The sequence below is a fragment of the Abramis brama genome (genome assembly GCF_963993115.1).
Source record: "Abramis brama genome assembly, chromosome: 7".
Taxonomy (NCBI): Eukaryota; Metazoa; Chordata; class Actinopteri; order Cypriniformes; family Leuciscidae; genus Abramis; species Abramis brama.
This window is the reverse complement of record NC_139969.1, coordinates 19328254-19348553: the sequence shown is the minus strand read 5'-3', so window position 1 is coordinate 19348553 and position 20300 is coordinate 19328254. Positions and strand designations below refer to the sequence as shown.

Genomic DNA, 20300 nt, shown 5'->3' with positions numbered 1-20300 from the left:
GACATGAAAATGTGGGACACATTTTTTTACATAAAGTTTCATGATTTAAAAATAAAATAATTAAAAATTAAAAAATATATTTCAATATCATTTTCACAAGTTGAAATTTAGGGGTTAGGGTTCGGGACAGCCACCTCCCAACTGAAAGTAGGTCTATACCCGATAAATGATGATTTTACATATATATTAAACTTACTTATATTTTAAATATTATTGTGGGATTCAGTAGATAATAGAAGGATCTTAGTAAACATCTAAAATTTGAATACTTGAATGCTTTTTAAATGTGTTTTTTGGTTGTCGGACAGCAGTTTACACCAATTCTGTATGGCCCATATAATACACAAATAATGCATGTTATATCTAAGACAATAAGTCTCTCACGATCTAAATCTTTTAATCTTTTCAGTTGTGTGATCCCTGATTAAGTTCTATAAGAGAATCTTAAATATCATCTTATACATCACGCAAACTATATCAAGTTCCTTGTCATGCTATTCTGCCTTTCCCAAATGTGGATCATCGTGTTCCATTGTGTCATGTCCCCACCTCATTTGAACTTGCTATGACAGAGAGCTAGAGATCAGTGACACTGACTCCTGTATGGGACGGAGGGATCTGATGCTGCTGCTATCCTTGGTGATGTACAGCTCAATCCAATTAGGCTTCACCTCCGTGCTGTGATGCAACGCGCGCTCCTGCTCAGTCGAAGCTCCACTAAGCGCTAAGTGTGACAGTCCTTATACGCGCTGCTTTTCACTTTAAACATAGGGCATGGCTTCGTGGCGAGAATAATCAACAGTTTCGGGGTTTCCCCGCCCCACCTTAGTCTTTTTGCTTAATTCGCACGAGTTACTTGTGAGATTGAGTCCATACAGAATGAAGAGGAACGACTGCCCTTTCAGCAGGGGTACCACTGATACCTCTATCCCTTGAGCAGATGGATGGGGAAATAAGAGGCTAATTGACTCCTTTTGGTTGTAGAGGTAAAGGAAGAAGAGGTGAACGGCGGGAAGGTAAGATTTCGTTGCTTTTATCCGCTTTAAAAGAACCGGAGGTCGTTTGGATACGTTGTGCGTAAGATTGCACTGTTTTCATTGGGCGCATAAACTCCGCGGACAGGGATGCCAGAACACTACAGTTCTGCTGCTCTCAGCGTATCCCAGCTATTAGTGTTCAATCTCGCAAATAAAGGTCCCTGACAGCAACGGGAAAGGGCTCTGCAGCTTGATGCAATTGGTTTTACATTAACTTACAGTCTCAACTCAGGTTTTTATACAGCACAAGTGGTTCTTGATAAGAACCGAATAACCTTTGTGTGAACGAGTGTTTGTCAGCTGTCCTGAAACAGGTGCACTGGAAAGTACAGACTCTACCTCCCTGATTAAGGATTAGTATGTAATGATTGTAGGCCTACTTGAACAGCTTGAAATGCAAAGTTGATAAGGGGAAAATGCATGTTGGCTATTAGACTATATACAAAGTGGGCATATTTAATTTATGATAACTATCTTTATTTTTAACTGTATAACAAACGTGTCTCGCGATAGTATTTTTGTTTATCTCCTGACCGTGGATCTTGTGCACCGTTGAGTTGATTTTTTTCCAGAGTTTACAGAGTGATATCGGTAATATTAGGGCACACCAACTTAACCTTGTGGGGATAAAGCGTAAAGCTGCGGATATATTATGTGGGAGGGTGTTAACGCAATGCAAACTACACAACGGGACATTATAGTTTTTGATACATCGCAGTGCTGCAGCATTATGAAATGCTGGCCTATATAGTTCCCTCTCTGGAAGGGAGTTTTAAATAGCCGGCTGTCTTTCGAAGTCTTTTAAGAGCAGGAAATAGAAGCCCGCTAAATAGTCCTCCCGGGATTTATCATCAAGCCATTCTTAAATACTCAATCGCATTAGCGTCTGTCCTCAGAGCCAAAAGTATAGCCTACTTGACATCCAAATGCTATACAAGAACATGACAATTGTCATTATGTTGAATTTGCATGTTCGAGATGATTTAAAACAACAACAACAACAACAACAACAAAATAATAATGTGTTCTAAGTTCTTAGAAAAGTAATTATTGTGTCCATTTTGGTTGGAACCATTTTTCGAACGTTTAGCCTATATATTTAGGGGGGGGGGGACTATTTCGTAACTCTGGAAATGTCAAAAGGTGTAATAGTAGCCTAATGTTAAGTGGCATAAAAATAATTTTTAAGCATGTTTTTAAGATAACGATTTTTAACAAATATCATAGGCTATTACACATTTTTGAATATCAAGTTTTCTTAATGTTACTCTAAAACAAACCTATACATAAAAATGTCAGAATATTCAATAAACAAACAAACAAACAAACAAACAAACAAAAATCTTAATGACCTTGACACATGCACACACACACAGGTTTTCTTGTCACATGACAACAAGATGGCCTCCTACATGTTGGTAATGCCACAAGAACTTTGATTTAGTGGATGCAACTTTCAAACATTTAATTGTTGTTTTAGTATTTCTGTACACTCTCTTTATTCACAGCACCTAGACGTTTTTTTCCCTTTAAGCCCCATAATTATTGTCAAACTTTTTATTCAGAAGTCATATCAGAGCAGTATTTAAGTCATATTCTGTATGAATTAAATTTTTTAATGATTTTAAAAAATCTAGAAAAAACCCCCCCAAACATGTTGACCCCATTGCAAACTAATGAAGTGCAGGGCCCTTGTTAAGATTCCTCCTTTTATAATCATTTCATTTCTAAAAACTGTGTGCTTTTGGAGACTGGTTTTAGCCTGCAAAATGTATTGGTTCATTATTTTTTTGGAGCATAAAATAAGGTCATAATAGTGTTGGAGTTCTGAGCCCTGAATTCCATCAAATTCATTTTTAATGGTCTTATTTATTATTCATCTATCAATGATTATACATATATATACATAAATAAAATATATTATAAATAATATGATATAAATATATATATATATATATATCATATTATTTATAATATATTTTATTTATGTATTGTCCACTTTCACTTTGCCTATTCATATTCCTGTGAATTATAAAAAAATAAAAAATAAAAATTATTCAGTAATTGGAGTAATTCTTCTGTTCCATGATAAGTCTTCCTGAAATGTCTTTTATTTTCAGGTGCAACCATGGAGGGCCTTGTCTGAGGTGGATCCATCATAGTACTCCTAATTGACATCCGAATTAGCATAAAATTTGAGTAGCAGCAGTCATGGCTGAAAGGGCAAACTTTGGGGCTCAGAGGGTCTCACGGCCACAAGGCTCACTCCCGCCAGAACCCATCGATATTATCCGGACGAAAGCCAGATCCAGAAGAGTCCGGATCAATGTTGGTGGGCTGGTCCATGAGGTGCTATGGAGAACCCTGGACCGACTTCCGCGAACGCGTCTGGGGAAACTCAGAGACTGCAACACTCATGAAACCTTAATGGAGATCTGCGATGACTACAGTCTAAATGACAATGAGTATTTCTTTGACAGGCACCCCGGTGCCTTTTCCTCCATTTTAAACTTTTACCGGACTGGCAAGCTACACATGATGGAAGAGATGTGCGCTCTGTCTTTTGGCCAGGAGCTTGACTACTGGGGCATCGATGAGATCTATCTGGAGTCGTGCTGCCAGGCACGGTACCATCAGAAGAAGGAGCAGATGAATGAAGAGCTAAGAAGAGAGGCTGAAACTCTCAGGGAGAAGGACGGAGATCAGGTGGACACGGGCTGCTGTCCAGACAAAAGGCAGAAGCTCTGGGATTTGCTGGAGAAACCGAGCTCTTCTGTGGCGGCCAAGGTAGGGCAAGCACGCTGCCCACACACGCACAGTACCAAATATCAGAGTATAGCCACATAAATTGATCACATTCTGACATTTCCAGGATGTTCTTTTTGAGCATCAACAAACCAGCACTTTAAAAAAACACTGAAGAATGATAATCCAAATATTCAATGAATTATTAATTTGCCTTACAATGACTAGGGGCAAATTCAAGGCTAAAGTTTGGGCTGCAAAACTCTGAGACTGATGCTAGCAGTGATGTGATGAAATATAAAACCCAAAGATGAATTTATAAATACACACATCCCATATGCATTTCCCGGATGTCATGATTGACATATTAGTCCAGGCTTTTACGCCACAAAAGAAGAGGCATATTTTGGTGGTGTATATAGCTTGCTTGAGGGAAGATTTACGGAACAGCATGTCAGTATGTGAAACTTTTTTGGCACTATTTTCCATCCGAGATTGTTGCTGTTGCTGATGTGGGGAGATGCTGCATGGATGAGTAATATGCGCACATGTTAAATAAGAATGATTAAGAATGAATCATTAAAACAATAAGTCCGTTAAATTAAAAAAATGTCTTTAAATATAATTTCAAGTACATTTTGACTAATTATATTTTCTTAGGCATTAGTAGATTGTCCCCATAGAAGATTGCTGAGATTATTGAAAGGCTTTTTCACAGCTGTTCAGATGCTTTGTCTCCACTCACTGCCCAGTCCCAATACACAGATCATCTACTTCCCAGAATACAGACAGGGAAAGCAGTCAGAGGAGCCATTAGTGAAATGCTTTAATGTACAGGATTCTTTTTCTTACTCTTTGGCTCTTAAGAAAAGTGTCTTTCCAAGGACTGAATAAAAAAGCATTTTAAATAAATGAAAACAGTTAATACATCTGATTAAACTCACCTGAAAAATGATATTTTGCATCGTAATAGCTATCATCTTAATAGTAAAGATGTTAGCATTGCAATCATTGCAACTAACATTCTCATTAAATGAATCATAAATTCATTATAGATTATAATTTAACTGCCTTTTGTGTTTTTTAATTCCACACAAAACTAGATGTTAGATCTTGGTTCAGAACTGGTACGGAACTCAGTGTAACTGAAAGTAAAGGCTGATGCAATAGGTCTAAAAACACAGTGAAAAGAAACAAAGGGAAAATTGTTGGGGGAAAAAAATGAGGCGAGAAAGGACAAATGGTAATCCTTATAAACATCCCCACTATAGCCGGTTCAGTAAACTCTAATTTTCAATTTAAACTGCATCCATGTGTTCGCTTGGGCATATTTGTCAACAACTGTTACCTGACCAGAAAGGAAAAGCTACATCATCTCGCTCCGATTCATTGTATTTGACAGATTTACTTTAGCATTATATGCGGGATAGGGACTGGGCAGGTGGAGTTGCACGTTCTGCTCTTAGAGAGGAAGATGAAGGTTGAGTCACTGCCACTATGATTTGTAGCCAGTCAATCGTTTGAGTGAGTCAGCATCTATTCAGCCTACACCAATCGGCTATAATGTCTGCTCTGACAGGCAAAAAGCAGCTTTGTATTTACCGAAATCACCTTCAGCTTAGTTCAGTTTATCATATCACTGCTGTGATCACTGGAAGATGGGAAACAACTCTCAGGATTGCAACAAGCCTATTTAGATGGTATGGCAGACTTGCGCTCACAATCTATAGCAGTATATTAAATTACAAAGCAGTTCCCTTCAATAAACCCCACTTTATTGTCTGGTAATAAATGCAACTCCGAGTTTCTGCATGCTTGGATCTGGGTTTTGGGGAAAACAGAGTGAACCCCTTTACATTACAGGGGTCCAGTCATAATTAATTGCATGTGAGCTACAAGATTAATGGCAAGTGGTTCCTCACCTTGACCTCGACCTTCACTTCTGTGGCTTCAGTGGTTTGGTTATTGGACACTGGATTTTGAGCAGGTAAAGACTGGTGTGTAACTGAGGAGGTATTTCCCAAAGCATGTTGATAGCATACTGCAGGCAGAATATCGCCAATAATACGTTACTTTGTTGCAATGTCAGTTTCAGTACATTCCTGTTATTTTTAAATATACTTAATATCTGAAAATATATATTTTTGCTTTATGGGTTGGAATGCAGCAGGGATTCTCAGCAGAGCCTATGGCAAATAAGCTGTTATAAATAAGCCTGTTAGCCTACATTTTATTGTTATTATTTTTATCATACTATACAAAAGATAATATATTTGCAACTGGACAGTTGCTAGGTGGTAAAGATAAAGCTAACAGTAGCTTGTTCAGTGGTCAGCACGCTGCTCTCTGGGAGGCAATGGAGACTTAATCTCCTTTGGTGATTTACCTAGTCTGCTCCTACAAATAGACTGCTGGCATTCTGTCTGGCTTATGGCTACAGTGTGTAATGTGGTCACGTGTTTAGCAGTTAATCAATTAGTGAAGGCAGTTTTCCACCCTGCGGAAGTTATTAGGAGCATTAGCACTTTTCCACATTGTTTCCCCTGTTTCAGAATGCCAATGCGAACATTGTGAATGGCCTGGGAAGATGAACTTTATCCATTTAAACCAGCTATTTTCTTAGATCAAAAACTTTGTGATGTGCTGGATGAGGAGTGAGGTATCTGGTGTATCTGGGGTTTTCCTTCCTGTTTAACCATCTTGTTTCCCCTTGATTCTCTTCTTATCTCAGAGGACTTGCGTAGTGTGTGTCCTCTCAAAAGGTCATCGTATGGTCAGGCCGAGCTAATTTAAAGAGCTCTGTCACATCACCTTGATTTGTGTTGCATGCATAAACATCCTGAGCTTTTAGTAAGCAACGCAAAGAAACATAAAATACAGTATAACAATACATGAAATTAATTAATACTTCAGGATGTTGAATTTGTCTTCCTCTCATGTTCATTTCAGCTGTTACGATATCTTCATTTGGTAGTCAAACTATTCCATTTACTCTTTAAGCAAGATTTCTGCTAATGAAGTGATGAAATGAAAATGAAATGAAGTGGAATTCATACAAAATGAAATTCATACAAAATGAAGTGCCTTATAATTTTGCAAAGGAAATATAAGTGAATCGTCATGTAGAGCATCTCTTTTGAAAGGGATATTTTAACACACAAACACACACACACTGCATATTTCAAATGCAATACAAAATCTTTTAGATTTTATTGCATTTTTATGAATGTCATATAACTGCAGGATTCATACTTGACAATGAGAGACATCTAATCAGATATCATAATCTGTAAAGAGGTGTTCACTGCAGATTGTTTTGATGAGATCACTGTTCCTCTGAAATGTCGGTGGTGTGAATAATTTATGTGTATTTACTGTAATTGATCATGACATGATACTCTATGCTCTCAGCTCTGAAATTCTCTGCACAAAGCCCAGGGATTGGAAAGGGGGGAGGAGGGAGAAAGGGAAAAAGAAAGAAAAGCTCTTTGTCAGTGGAGGTTCTGATACTAAATAAAGAGGTTTGGGTTTTGGCTGGGACTCTGGGTGCAAGAGGATACCTGGTGAATTCCCCTCAGCCATCACTTCAAGAGCCATGGAGGTCAATAGACAAAGTGAATGTGAAGATGAGTAAAGGTTCCATCCAGTGCTTTTTTTAACTACAGTGAGATTGCATTAATCATTTTAAAACAATTCACCCCTTGTCCACTTCAGTAAAGATGTTATTTCTCAATGTACTTTTACAGTGAGGTTGGTAAATTGATCTCGTCTTACAGTTATTATGGACTGAGCAGAGCTATGTTTATGAGAATGATGTGCTGTAAGGTGACAGATGATTATTTAATGTGGCATTTATACTTTCAACTTAATTGAATTATATTTCAAACATGAGTAAATGGTGTTGAAAACAATTACAACTGATTTTCAAAACAATGGTGCATTTAATCTTAAAAGAGACCATTAAAGGTACAAGGTTTTTCAGAGCTTACTGTCTATCACTGTGCACAGATTTAGCAAAAAAAAAAAAAAATCAAGAAAGAAATAGCAAAGCGTTTTTCCGGTTCAGTTATCAAATCCATGTGAGAGTTCAGACGTAGGTTAAAACTATGAAATTCAAAGTTGATATATCCTCAGATCGGAATAGACATTGAAAGTAATTGTCATGTTATGTAATCGAGTGCTTTCAAAAAGGAAGTGCTGAACTTGTGACCCAGAGGGAGCAAACTGTACATAGGCCCAGCGTGGGCGCTGAACTGTGGAACAAGTCCTTTAGCCTCTCTGCCGACTCAGAGGAGTTTCCATCCCCCATAATGTCACACAATTATGTAGTTAAGCCTGGAAAACCTAAAGGGATTTATCTTTAATCTGAGTAATGAACAAACAAAATAGCTACAGTTCCACCTTTCATTCCACTCTGATGGATAAAATCCCACTTAGTGGATGTGGAAGTTATATACAAGATCTGATCCTGTAATTGAAGCTTCATTGAGGGTTAAAGCCAATTATTAATATAGCGTGACCTACAATCAATAAGCATTGAGTCCATTAGTAGTGTGTCTAGTATTCTTTTAGCATTTATGACCTTGTCACATTTTCATATTCAGGATATTTCATAACCTGGAGGTTAAACTTCCAAAAAAGCAATTCATTTTGAATGAATTCAATTTTTTAATGCTTTTTCGTAATGCCTTTAATCCTAAAAGACACTGCATACCGAGGGATGTTCAAATGCACATACAATTATGAACAAGGCAAAAAGTGTAGCACTGATTATTGATAAGATCAGATTACACACTGATAAGCACTTAGAAAACTTTTTAGACACTTATCTGCTGTGGTGAAAGTCAGAGGTGCAATCTGCCAGTCAGACTCAGTTTTGAGCTGTGAAAGAATCCTTACTAAAATGATGCATTACATGACATGTGGTGGATCAATATAGAGAATATTCATTAATAACAGACAATGGGAATATAAAGACTAAAGGCCAGATTTACTAAACAGAATATATATATATATATATATATATATATATATATATATATATATATATATATATATATATATATATACATACATTTAGGGTATGGTACTGAAAGTAAAAAGCCATTTTTTTTGTAAAAGTAGATCCGATCCCATTCTGTTGTATTGATGATGTTCATTCTTAGGCCATCTTTGTGCTCTGATCTTCAACCAGAGGGAACTGGATAATATTCTGATTGTTCCAAACCAATCTGACTTCTGACCTATAATGCTGCCTGAATCATAATCATACACTGTTCGCTCGTTGGCCAGAGGAGAACTGGCCCCCCGACTGAGCCTGGGTTCTCCCAAGGTTTTTTTTCTCCATTCTGACACCTAATGGAGTTTTGGTTCCTTGCCCCTGTCACCTTTTTTCACCTTTGTTTCCATTGTCTTGGCTTGATTAGTTGGGGACATTAAATTTAGCCTTTAATTTAATATTCAACAATAATACTGATCTGCCTGCATTGACACTATTATACAAGAACTGAACTGAGCTGGACGATGACATTAAGGTTTACTTCAGAGCGGCTATATATATATATATGAATTAACTAAATTAATAACTTTTTTAAAAACAAAAATGAAACATCACTGAACTTACTTAAGCTGGACTGTGACGCTATTTTCTTCTGGAAACAAACTTTTTTGCATTATTTTCCTGTTATCTCTGTAAAGCTGCTTTGAAACAATCTGTATTGTAAAAAGCGCTATATATATATAAATGTGACTTGACTTGACTATTCCTACATTTTGACAACAAAATACATGCTATTAGCTCCACCTTCCCAACCCACAAGAGCTAAAACCCTGCCACGGGCAGGAGCACTGCCAGTCTTGAAAGGATAAGACTTAGAGTTTTATCCTCTGAAGCTCTACCTCACCTTGAACCCAGTTGTGATTTCCATTTTGGGGGACGAATGTCGGGCAAATTCTCGTGGATCTGGTATGAGGGCAGAGATGTTAGATTGTGTTAAAAATAGACAGTGTCAGTTGGACAGACTGAATAGCAGGCTTTACACTGTGTTTAAGTAGAGGTTGCCTGCCTACCCCACTTGTGAGGCTGAAGATTTTGCATGCGAGTAAGTGGTAGGCTGAGGGCTAGCCTGTAAACCACAAGCAATCATCAGGGTCATATTATTGACTAATCACTATAATCATGACCCCCTGCTTCCTCCCACCCCCGCGCACGCAAAGACACTGTCAAAAACAGAGTAGTCATCTTGTAGCTCAGCTCAGCTGCTTTCATGCGTGTTGGACACAACACTGCGCATTATAGAGGAACTGGATATCATATAGTGTCTCTTACTCAGCAAAAGCTACTTGACAAATGTGGGAGTTAAGCTCCAAATGAACCTGTCCTATAAAAAAAACACAATCAAACAGATCCCATGACTCTCCTTTATAAATAACCCCTCAGTATCGATCAAGACATTCTTGGGTTTCCAGACAGAGTTTCCTCTTCCTGTCATGGCTGTAATAATAACAATGTTCTCCAGAAATAATTTAACCTTCAATTCCTCTCTGGAAGAGAGGTGTCTTCTGAGGAGCTGTATGGGACACTTCATTTAGAGTTTTACACCGCATAACAGTTTAATTGACAGTATCAAAATGCACTCCTCAATCCTCAATTTGTTTGACAAAAGAATAGGGTTTGCTCACTTAGAAAGGTGTTTCTCAGCAAGTTCAGCAGAGAGAAAACAGGAACAAGGGTCTGTCAAACAGTAGATGTCAATATTGTTTGTGCAGGGATGTTTCTGAAAGAAGAGCTGAAAGCTTCGTCTGTTGTAATTGTTTGTGAGAGAACACATTACTGAGTCATTTGAGCATCCCAGCAAGGTTTGCAGATAAAGGAAGATGGATTTAACACTCTAATTCCTGAAGCACAGGGCGTTTGCTGGATAAGTGGTTTGTACAATGAGGAGCTGTCCGTGGTGCTGGTCTGAAAAATGAATCGGCTTTACCAAATATTCAGTAGAAAACTGTTTTCCTGGACTTTGACTCGCATGTGAATCTCAGACTTTTTGCAATACAGGTAAATCCACCTCACCAGGCAGATTAAAAGGCAAATCCTCATGTTCGGCCAGATTGCCTTCAGTTTTTCCTCATATGTATTATTTGTGATTATTTTCAGATCCTCAGTTCAGTGCCGAGACAATAAATCTGTGGGCAGTGAATTTGAATGAGAAAAATCGTCCAGATATTTTTGTACAAGCTCATTATAAGGGCCAGATGTTTCAAGGACCAAAGCAGCGCTAGTAGAAACCTAAACCAGTCTTACAATAGGCTACATTTAACTTGACGCATTTTGCCCTGTGTTTACATAAGATTTACTGTTTAAAAACCTTAAAAAACTGTGTTTTTAAAACAAAATTAAGTATGTTCTGGTTTAGCGGTCTTTTGAAATGGTACATATTCAACGGTGGGATGCTGCAGCTCCATAAAAGGACATTTAAATATGATGTAGAGTAAAATTACTTATTTTTTGTATTTTATGTATTTTCGCTTATTACACAGCTTTCTGGGATTCTCGAATCTGTTTAATAGCGCCATCTAGTGGTCAGATGTTTCATAATTATTAGCCGTTGTCCATAGCATGCCCTCGCAGATACGCTCTCTTCTTTCATGCAAATGCAACGCCGTCGTGCATCTCAGTTTGCGATTGTCAAAACATTACTTTAGTATTAATATTACCGTAATATTGTTGCAGGTTTCTTCTTGTTATTTTGTACATAGTAATGGATTGATTTTTTTTTTTCTTAGCGGTAGCTCAATAATTATATAGCTACAGGTAAGAAGACTATGAAATAATAACATATATCAATATTTCATGTCCACATATTTATTTATTTGGCAAGTATGCATTGGGTATAGTTTGCGATAATGTTAGTTTATACGATTTTATTATTATTATTATTATTATTATTAAAAAAATTATAGGCGCCTTACATGACACTCAAGGACGCCTTACACACACTATAAAACAATCAACATTAAACAAATACTCATTATTACAGCCTGGATACAAGTATAAAAGTACTCACATAAAAGCCTGCCTAAAAAGATGGGTCTTAAGGCGAAATTAAAAACACAAAGTTTTTACATCACATTATTAACAACAATATTAGCATAACAATTTTGCTTTGTTTTTAGTTTGTTCCAAAAAGTAAACTAGGCCTATTCTATAAAATGTATGAAATCTGCATGGGCTCTTTTTGATTGTTGCAATACATTGTAAAAATGTAAGTAATTTTAACAGAAAAAGAATGTAAAAATTATACAATTAATATAGGTTAATTTTAATATTTATTTGGTTAATTGTAAGTTACTTCAATATTTATGGGGGACTAAAATTGTAATTTAAAAGACAATACAATGTCATTTATCTGTAAATATATATACATGTATAGGAATTATCTTAGGCTGTAATTAACAAAAAAGGGCAATAAGTATACTTTTTACAGGAAAACATTATTGTCTTTTAAGTTATAATTTTAGTCCCCATAAATATTAAAGTAACTTACAATTAACCAAATAAATATTCAAATTAACCTATATATATATATATATATAGCCTATATATATATTTACATTCTTTTTCTATTAAAATTACTTACATTTTTACAATGTATACATGCAACCATCAAAAAGAGCTACTTTTAAATTCTCTGAAAACATTACAATCCCCCTGCTGTCATCAGCTGTGTCAAAATAGTGTAACGACACTAAAATCCAAGCAATGTTCTGACTTTATGGTGACTTTAAGTTTGAAGGGCATGAATTCCCAGCCCAATGTGTTGCGTGGTCAGCTCATTAATCAGTTTGAGGTTCTGGAAAAAAAACATTTATATCAAGGTACGTCATACGGGCCTCAGTGTAATGCCTCTGCTGACACATGTATTTGTTCTCAACACAAGAGAGAGAGGAGCGATAAGTACTGAAGGAGAAAGGCAGGAGGATTAGTTAACTGTCCTCATCGGTGGATCTGTATAAACGTGATTACATGGGCAATGATCTCAACACAGGGAGATGTCTGGCATTAGGCCAGGGCTTATGCGTATAGGGAAGCACAGGAAGCACCAAGAGATCCTTCAAGTCACCTAACCCTAATTTAACTCGGTCTTAGAGAAAGGGCACTACCTTGCTGATGTCACAAAACTTTTGTTTACGTTTGTTCCTTAGGGACGAAGTGCGTTATTTGATTCTGTGGCATTTAGAAGTATTGTTTGTTTGTTTTATTTTCAGAATGAGTTTGGAACGTAAAAAAAGAAGAACTAAAAAAATAACGCGAACTGAATTGGATCTCAGTTGGGTGGAATATAACGTGTCCTGTAGAGTTACCTCAGTGACCCTCTCCCTAGGGATTAAAATCAGCTCTTTTTTTACTCTCATCTTCGTGGGTGCGCCAACCTCTGACTGGACTTTAGGTCTCTTGGTCACAGCCAGACGCTACTCAACCCTACCTGGCGGGGACAATCCCTGCGTCAAGCCATGGCAATTACAGCCTCCCTGGAGGTTATTCAGAATCCTTTCCTTATACTTCTACTTCATTACACAATGTCAAACACCTCTATCAGCAAGCATATGCTTTTATTTGTGCGGGTACAAATAAAATTTGACCCCGACATTAGTTTAGCCTGCCTCACCAGTTGTTTAACATGCTCTAGCAACAATCAATACTTGGGTAATCAGTGACAACAAAGCACTCGGTTTTACAAATGACATATAGTTTCAGACACTGCATTATTCAAGCCATCAACAAGACTTTTGCATTAACCTTGTCTAAAAACTCATACTTAAAGAGCATTCATTGTAACGTAATGGTATTGTTGTAATCGGAACATTGTAACAAATGTTCACTCTTGTTTGAGAACTGTATGAACCTTGCAAAAGGTGTTCACATTGTCATCTGTGTGAGAGGACATTTCAGGATAATTGTAATAGGATTGAGTTTCTATCTATAGTAAGGATATGGAAAGGTTAGGAGCAGTTACTCAGTCTTTCCCCCACCCCTCCCCCCACAAGGGAAGAATCAACCTGTAATCTCTTTAGTCTTCCTTAAACATTGTAATATTAAGCACTCTAGTAAAGGATAGTGGGCTGGCAAATTGCGTCATAGTGCTGATCGTGTGAAATTAGCTAAATCAACCATTCCTCTGTGGATCATATACTTTTAAGAGATTTGAACAATTTGAATGACTTAATATGACTTCATATTTGTCAAAAACAATTCTGGTGTAATATCGTGAAGAAGTTGATCAAATGTGCCGAATATGTAAAAGTGTGTTATGACATCTCTTTCATAACGGTATTTGCGCCATCCACAATGACAGGACACTGTCAAGGTCAGCTGTTTTATTCTCCACCCTGGATCATTATTAATCCCCTCCTAATGCAGTTCCAGTGAAAGGAGTGCTCAGTGTCTTTTGTAGAACATCATAGTTTGTTATATCTTTGTGGATGAGATTGTAATTTATGAGGACATAATGTCAGTGCAATAATCTAAAAGTTTCCCATAAAAACTTACAGTTTAAACTCAAAATAGTAAGTGAAAGTAAGTAACTTGAGACTGATGCCATAATAATTAAAAAATCCATTTCGTATCATTGAAGAGGCCTATAATTCATGCAGCAATTTTAATCCTTGTTTTTGTTTTCTTTTACAACAGTGGGGATAGCTATAGAAAAATGAATGTCTGAAGACAGTGTAAAGAGGCTGGTAAAGACATCTGTAAAATAAAAACCGCTCTTCATGGTCTAGGAAATGCCCTTTTGGAAAAACTTTCAATTGGCTCAATTAACAAACATCTCATGATCAATGTCTATTTTTTTATAGTTAGGTACAATGTTGGGTTATGATACGCACTTTATTGCGTGTAATATCCACGTACCCCACACCACTAATCCTACCCAAATGTATAATACGCACGTACCCTAATCCTACCCAAGGGGTTTACAGTGCGTATCATATGCACGTAAAAACTAATTTTCGCGTATAAACAATGCGTGCTATAGATACGCATTTAATGAGATCGGTTTGGGGTAACGGAAATAATGCGAGTTACGTAATCAGATTATTTTTCAAAATAACTAAAGTAACGCATTACTTTTAAATTTACAACAAAATTTCTGAGTTACTTTTTCAAACAAGTTACTTCGTTTTCTTATTTATTGACTGACACCTCTCCCCTTGTTGAGAGAAATCATGAGGTGCAGAGGCGTTGAGTGCGCTGTGAACTTTATGTTGTTGTAGTTCTAGACTAAAAGTGAGCATGCATTTACTCATCTCACTTGCACAAAAACAGAATCAGTATTTTTCAAAATGAATAAAAACAGTGAAATGCAAACTCAAATATTATACGAAAACCTGCAAAAAAATGTCTACCTGGACAAAGTTCACAGACTGACATTGTCATACATGTGTTTTTTAAAGAATGTGATGTTTTCTCCACCTGTAATGCAGCAAACAGGGAAATTGATCTAATGAAACACAATATAATAGCCTGACAAGTTTCTTAGTCTGATCAGGGTTATTTGATTACCTTGCAAGATGATTTAGATAACTTCACGGGACAACCTCCATATTCTAACAAAGTAGCTGATGAATAAGTGAATTGATGCGCAGTAGGAGAATGAGAGAACAGGCGATGCAGATCACATTATCCTAATAAGGATGAGGGCACAGTCTCTTTTTCACTTTCATTTCTGTTCCCACTCAGTCCCATTAGCATTTACATTAATTCCAAGAAATGTCACTCATTCTTAGCTTAATGTTTTGAATATCTGCAACACTTCAAATGTAAGTTTAAGAATTGTAAATTTTGATATGCTGTGTTTTATATATTCTTTGTGAGCATAAAGTGGTCCCAATTATTTGGACACTCTTGGAAACTATATATCAATATATATATATCAATATAAATATATAAATATATATATAATATTGATATATAGTGCTGGGTAGATTACTTACAAATTGTAGTCAGTTGCTCATTCCAAATTACAAAATGACAAAACTTATAGTTAGAAATGTTATCTAGAGTACTCATTTTAGGGCATGTTTTCTTGTTAATGTATTTTGATTACTTTTAAGTACTTTTACATTTGCTAAAAAAGATAAAAAATATTTGTTTACATGTCATGTGACCATTACCCGACATCTGAAAAACTGTGAACTTTTTAGTACTATTTATAATTGACTTCATTTTATTATTGACCTAACTTATTAACTTAAAATCCAAGGGCTTACTTCAAGTAAATATATTAGGGTAAAGTTATAATATGAAAATGTAAATATGAAATGACGTAAATTTGCACATTTGTTTGAAAGACAAATGCCTTCCAGAGACAGTAATACATGGTTAAATGACTGAGTGATGATTCAAATAATAATTAATGTGTTCGTCAGTTCGCTGATTAGATATGCAATGTTGAGAAAACATTTCTTAAAAGTGAAAAGATTTCTGTAAATGCAGTGATCAATGTGTGTGCTAATTTAATATATTGTTGTATGCATATCTTGATATCTTGTGTGTGTGTTATATTATATATAAATACTTTATACTTTTAATGTCACATCACTAAACTGCTTTTTTTCTTTCCTTTTTTTCTTTTTTGCAGGTTCTGGCCATAATATCAATTCTGTTCATCATACTCTCAACCATTGCACTGTCACTGAACACCCTGCCTGAATTACAAGTGATTGATGAATTCGGAGGGTCCAACGACAACCCAAACCTGGCCCACGTTGAAGCCATTTGCATCGCCTGGTTCACTATGGAGTACATTCTCCGCTTTTTATCTTCTCCAAACAAGTGGAAGTTCTTCAAAGGGCCTCTGAATGTCATTGATCTGTTGGCTATCCTCCCTTATTATGTCACAATATTCCTCACAGAATCCAACAAGAGTGTCCTCCAGTTCCAGAATGTGCGCAGGGTAGTTCAGATCTTCCGGATCATGAGAATCCTGAGAATTCTGAAACTCGCGAGACACTCGACTGGTCTTCAGTCTCTTGGGTTCACTCTGAGAAGAAGTTATAATGAACTCGGGCTGTTGATATTGTTTTTAGCCATGGGCATCATGATCTTCTCCAGTCTTGTGTTCTTTGCTGAAAAAGATGAAGATGCTACGAAATTCACAAGTATTCCCGCTTCATTCTGGTGGGCAACAATTACCATGACAACTGTGGGTTATGGGGATATCTATCCCCAAACCCTCCTGGGTAAAATAGTGGGTGGCCTCTGTTGTATCGCTGGTGTGTTAGTAATTGCTCTGCCCATTCCTATTATTGTGAACAACTTCTCTGAGTTCTACAAAGAACAGAAGCGACAAGAGAAGGCAATCAAACGAAGAGAAGCACTTGAGAGGGCCAAGAGGAACGGGAGCATCGTGTCGATGAACCTGAAAGATGCCTTCACTCGCAATATGGAACTTCTGGATGTTGTGATCGAAAAGAATGAGGAGAAGGGCGCAGACAATCATCTTTCACCCAGTCGCTGGAACTATCAGAAGAGCCCAGACTTGGGTCCCAAAGGCCGTGACGCAAAATATCAAGAAGTAGGACAGTTGGCTTCTCCAGTTCGGTTATTCAAACCTAATTCAAGCCCTCAGAGGCTAAACGCAAAATCCCTTGAGCAAATGTATAACCAGATGACTGCCGCCTCATCCATGAGCAGCAGTGGACCTTCGGCTTCCAAAGCGAGCACTATTGGTAAAGAAGAAGAGATGGAGTTGAAGGTAGTGCGATGTGAACCACGGATCAAAGAGAGACCCATCACTGACATCCGAAGCGTGTCCAGCGTGGACAGTTTCGCCAGCTGTGCCACAGACATCAGTGAGGTCGAAAGAAGCGCGCTACTGCCCAGACATCCACGCGCTCCTCCACCACTCGACCTCAGCCAGATCACCTCCCTGGAGAAACGAGCACCTGAGAGAGCAAAGCCGACCACAATCATTAAAGAAGGCCTCTACGAGTTTGTCCAGTGCAAGTCAGACAGCTGCACCATGTCACAGGGCGAGGAGAACCAAAGCTTTGATCCGAGCGGTGAAAACGTGAGGAGCCCACCACAAGGAAACCAAGTCAAAGTCAAGGGACTCAAAGTGAACTTCACCGAATCTGCAGACGAAGGGGCTTCCAACTTGCACTTAGTCGTGACGGATGACGCGGCCACACTGACACCAAAGCTACCGGTATCTGACCCATTACTGCTTGTGGGTTCTCCTCGGCAGAGTCCCATGTCCCCGGGGAAAGGCTTCGAAGGGGATGGAGCCACAAGCTCTCCAGGGTTCAGCCTGTCGTCTTCTGAAAGCCAAAGAGGGAGAAACCACGTCGATAGAGCCGCTGTTACTCCCACGTCCCCTAAAAGTGCACAAAACTGTGCTTCTGCAACGGTTGGTGCCGTTGGAGCGGAAGACGGCATTCAAAGTGGACAGAAGGTGGACAACCACCTCCTTTCCCCTGATATTCTGAAGTCTTCAGGGGAAGGAGGTCGCTCACCACCATGTGAAACTAGCATGTGATGTGCCGATATGCATTAACATGTTATCTGTGCAACATGTTCACAGAATGAATGCATCTAAGCATGTGGACAGAAAGAGTAACTGATGTAGTGAAGGGGACTTTTGTCTTTCTTCGACACTATTGAACTGCATAGCCGCAGAGATTGACTTAAAGATCCTGAGAGACAAGGTCTGCTCTCAACTTCAGGAGCTTAGTGATATTCATTCAGAGGGAGGACATTTAAGAACAAAACATACTCTTATTATTCTAGCATTATTATTTTGAAACAGTTTGACCCTCCATGTGAAGGATTAGTTAGTTGAATCATATATCTTTTGGATCATCGACTGATTCAGGCAACTGTGATAAGACCACAAATTCTTCATTGTAGATTAACAGCCCTGAGCAGATGTTGTAAGCATACACATTTTTTTTAAAAGACTAACCACTGTAACATTTGTGCTGGGTTTGTTTTAATAGTTCTGATCAAAGTGCTACCAGTGTAAATTGGCAGTCAGCATTTGACTTGAAATAATATTTTTGACCAAAATATGCCTTCATTTGATGTTTTCTTGCTGAGTGATATTATTCCTCAGTGGTCATATGTGAAGCAACACAAAGTTTTCAGTTCTCTCTGCAAATGTGGATCAAATCAAATTCCTTTTTTTTTTTTTTTTTAACTGTCCCTTTGAGCAAGTAATACAAGAGGAAAACCTACTCTTAACAAAAATAAAACATGTCAGTACTAAATATTCTGATATCTAAATGAGCATGTCTGTTTCAGTGAAACGCAAGTTCAAGTGTTTCCATTTGCACCACTTTATAGTTGAGCCATAGCCAACCTAGAAATACATTAATTATTTGAATAAATAGTTTAGTATGTTTACTGCTGTGGGCAACTCTCCACATCAGTGAAACTGTATGGAAAGATGGTTAAGTTGCCTTCAATTCAGAATCAGTTGAGGGAAACGTATGATATAGTAAATCAACTATGCCCTCTGCTGGATGAAGGAAATGGCACTTTATTTCTGTATGATGCCAGTTTGACTGGATGGGAATATTGTACATTTAAAGATTGTTATTTTAACATTCCTCTCCCTGACGTGCAATACAGTTGCACGGGTAACAAAGAGGTCAATGGATGTCAACAGTTTAAAGTAGAACCTTGAATGAGCGTATCATTTGTATATTAACTGTACATTCAAGAAATTATCTGCTACATCCATTTAGTGTAGAAACACAGGTACGCAAGTTGTGTTATGTTAATCATACTCAAGTGATTTTTAAAACAAACTAGGCAGGAACAAATCCTGCTTGAAGTATTCAAATCGGTGCCTTTTCATAAAAAGTCATTTATGAGAAGGCGTTAAGATCTATGGTTTGGTTCAGACAAGTCTGTACAGAAAGTCCTACTTTTTATAGAGTAAAATATGCAAATACAATTAAGTTCTCAGGTTTTTTTTATGTAATCTTGAAAGCCCTAATATTTCTGTATGTGAAAAATAATTTTGCTGATGTCAAATCGAAAGGAACAATGAGCTGCATGATCATCAACTTGCACAAGATTTGAGCAGATTTATCTTTAATACAACTTGACTATTGTATGTACATTCCAAAACAGACTTTCACTTCTGCATATATCAAACTTTTTTTTTCCTCATTAAGTTTGGATCCTAGTTTGTATATCAATGTGATGTTTATAGTTGTACATCTTTTCTTTGAAATAGTGACTGCATTGTTCCAGATACCTAGAACCATTAAACAAATAAATGTTTGTACAGGACACTACGAGCGTGTTCTTTAAAGTTAAAACATCAGTAGACCTTCAACCTCATCTTTAAGTGGTTTAATAGCGAGACGCTTCATTAGATGTGATGAAAGGACACAGCTGTAGCATCTTTTTGATGCAACTGAGAACTCGGGAGATACTTTTACAGTATATCATGAGCAGACTAAAGTGTCACAATAAAGGGATGCCAAGAAATAAATCTCTAAATCAGT

At 37.4% G+C, this 20300-nt stretch overlaps 1 protein-coding gene across 1 annotated transcript; it reads left to right on the top strand.

The window, feature by feature from the left end:
* The first annotated feature begins 460 nt into the window (after window positions 1-460).
* On the top strand, window positions 461-20299 carry kcnb2a (potassium voltage-gated channel subfamily B member 2a). Its single transcript, XM_084120497.1, has 3 exons — window positions 461-1016; window positions 3158-3824; window positions 16421-20299. Exons 2-3 carry the CDS (start codon window positions 3249-3251, stop codon window positions 18317-18319), a joined length of 2475 nt encoding a protein of 824 aa, XP_083976623.1. The 5' UTR covers window positions 461-1016; window positions 3158-3248; the 3' UTR covers window positions 18320-20299.
* The last annotated feature ends 1 nt before the right edge of the window (window position 20300 follows it).

Bases quoted from the DNA above. Each gene is read 5' to 3' on its own strand.
- kcnb2a (XM_084120497.1), top strand. From the start codon at position 3,249: ATGGCTGAAAGGGCAAACTTTGGGGCTCAGAGGGTCTCACGGCCACAA. The intron at 3,825-16,420 runs GTAGGGCAAGCA...TCTTTTTTGCAG, and splicing joins GCTCTTCTGTGGCGGCCAAG to GTTCTGGCCATAATATCAAT.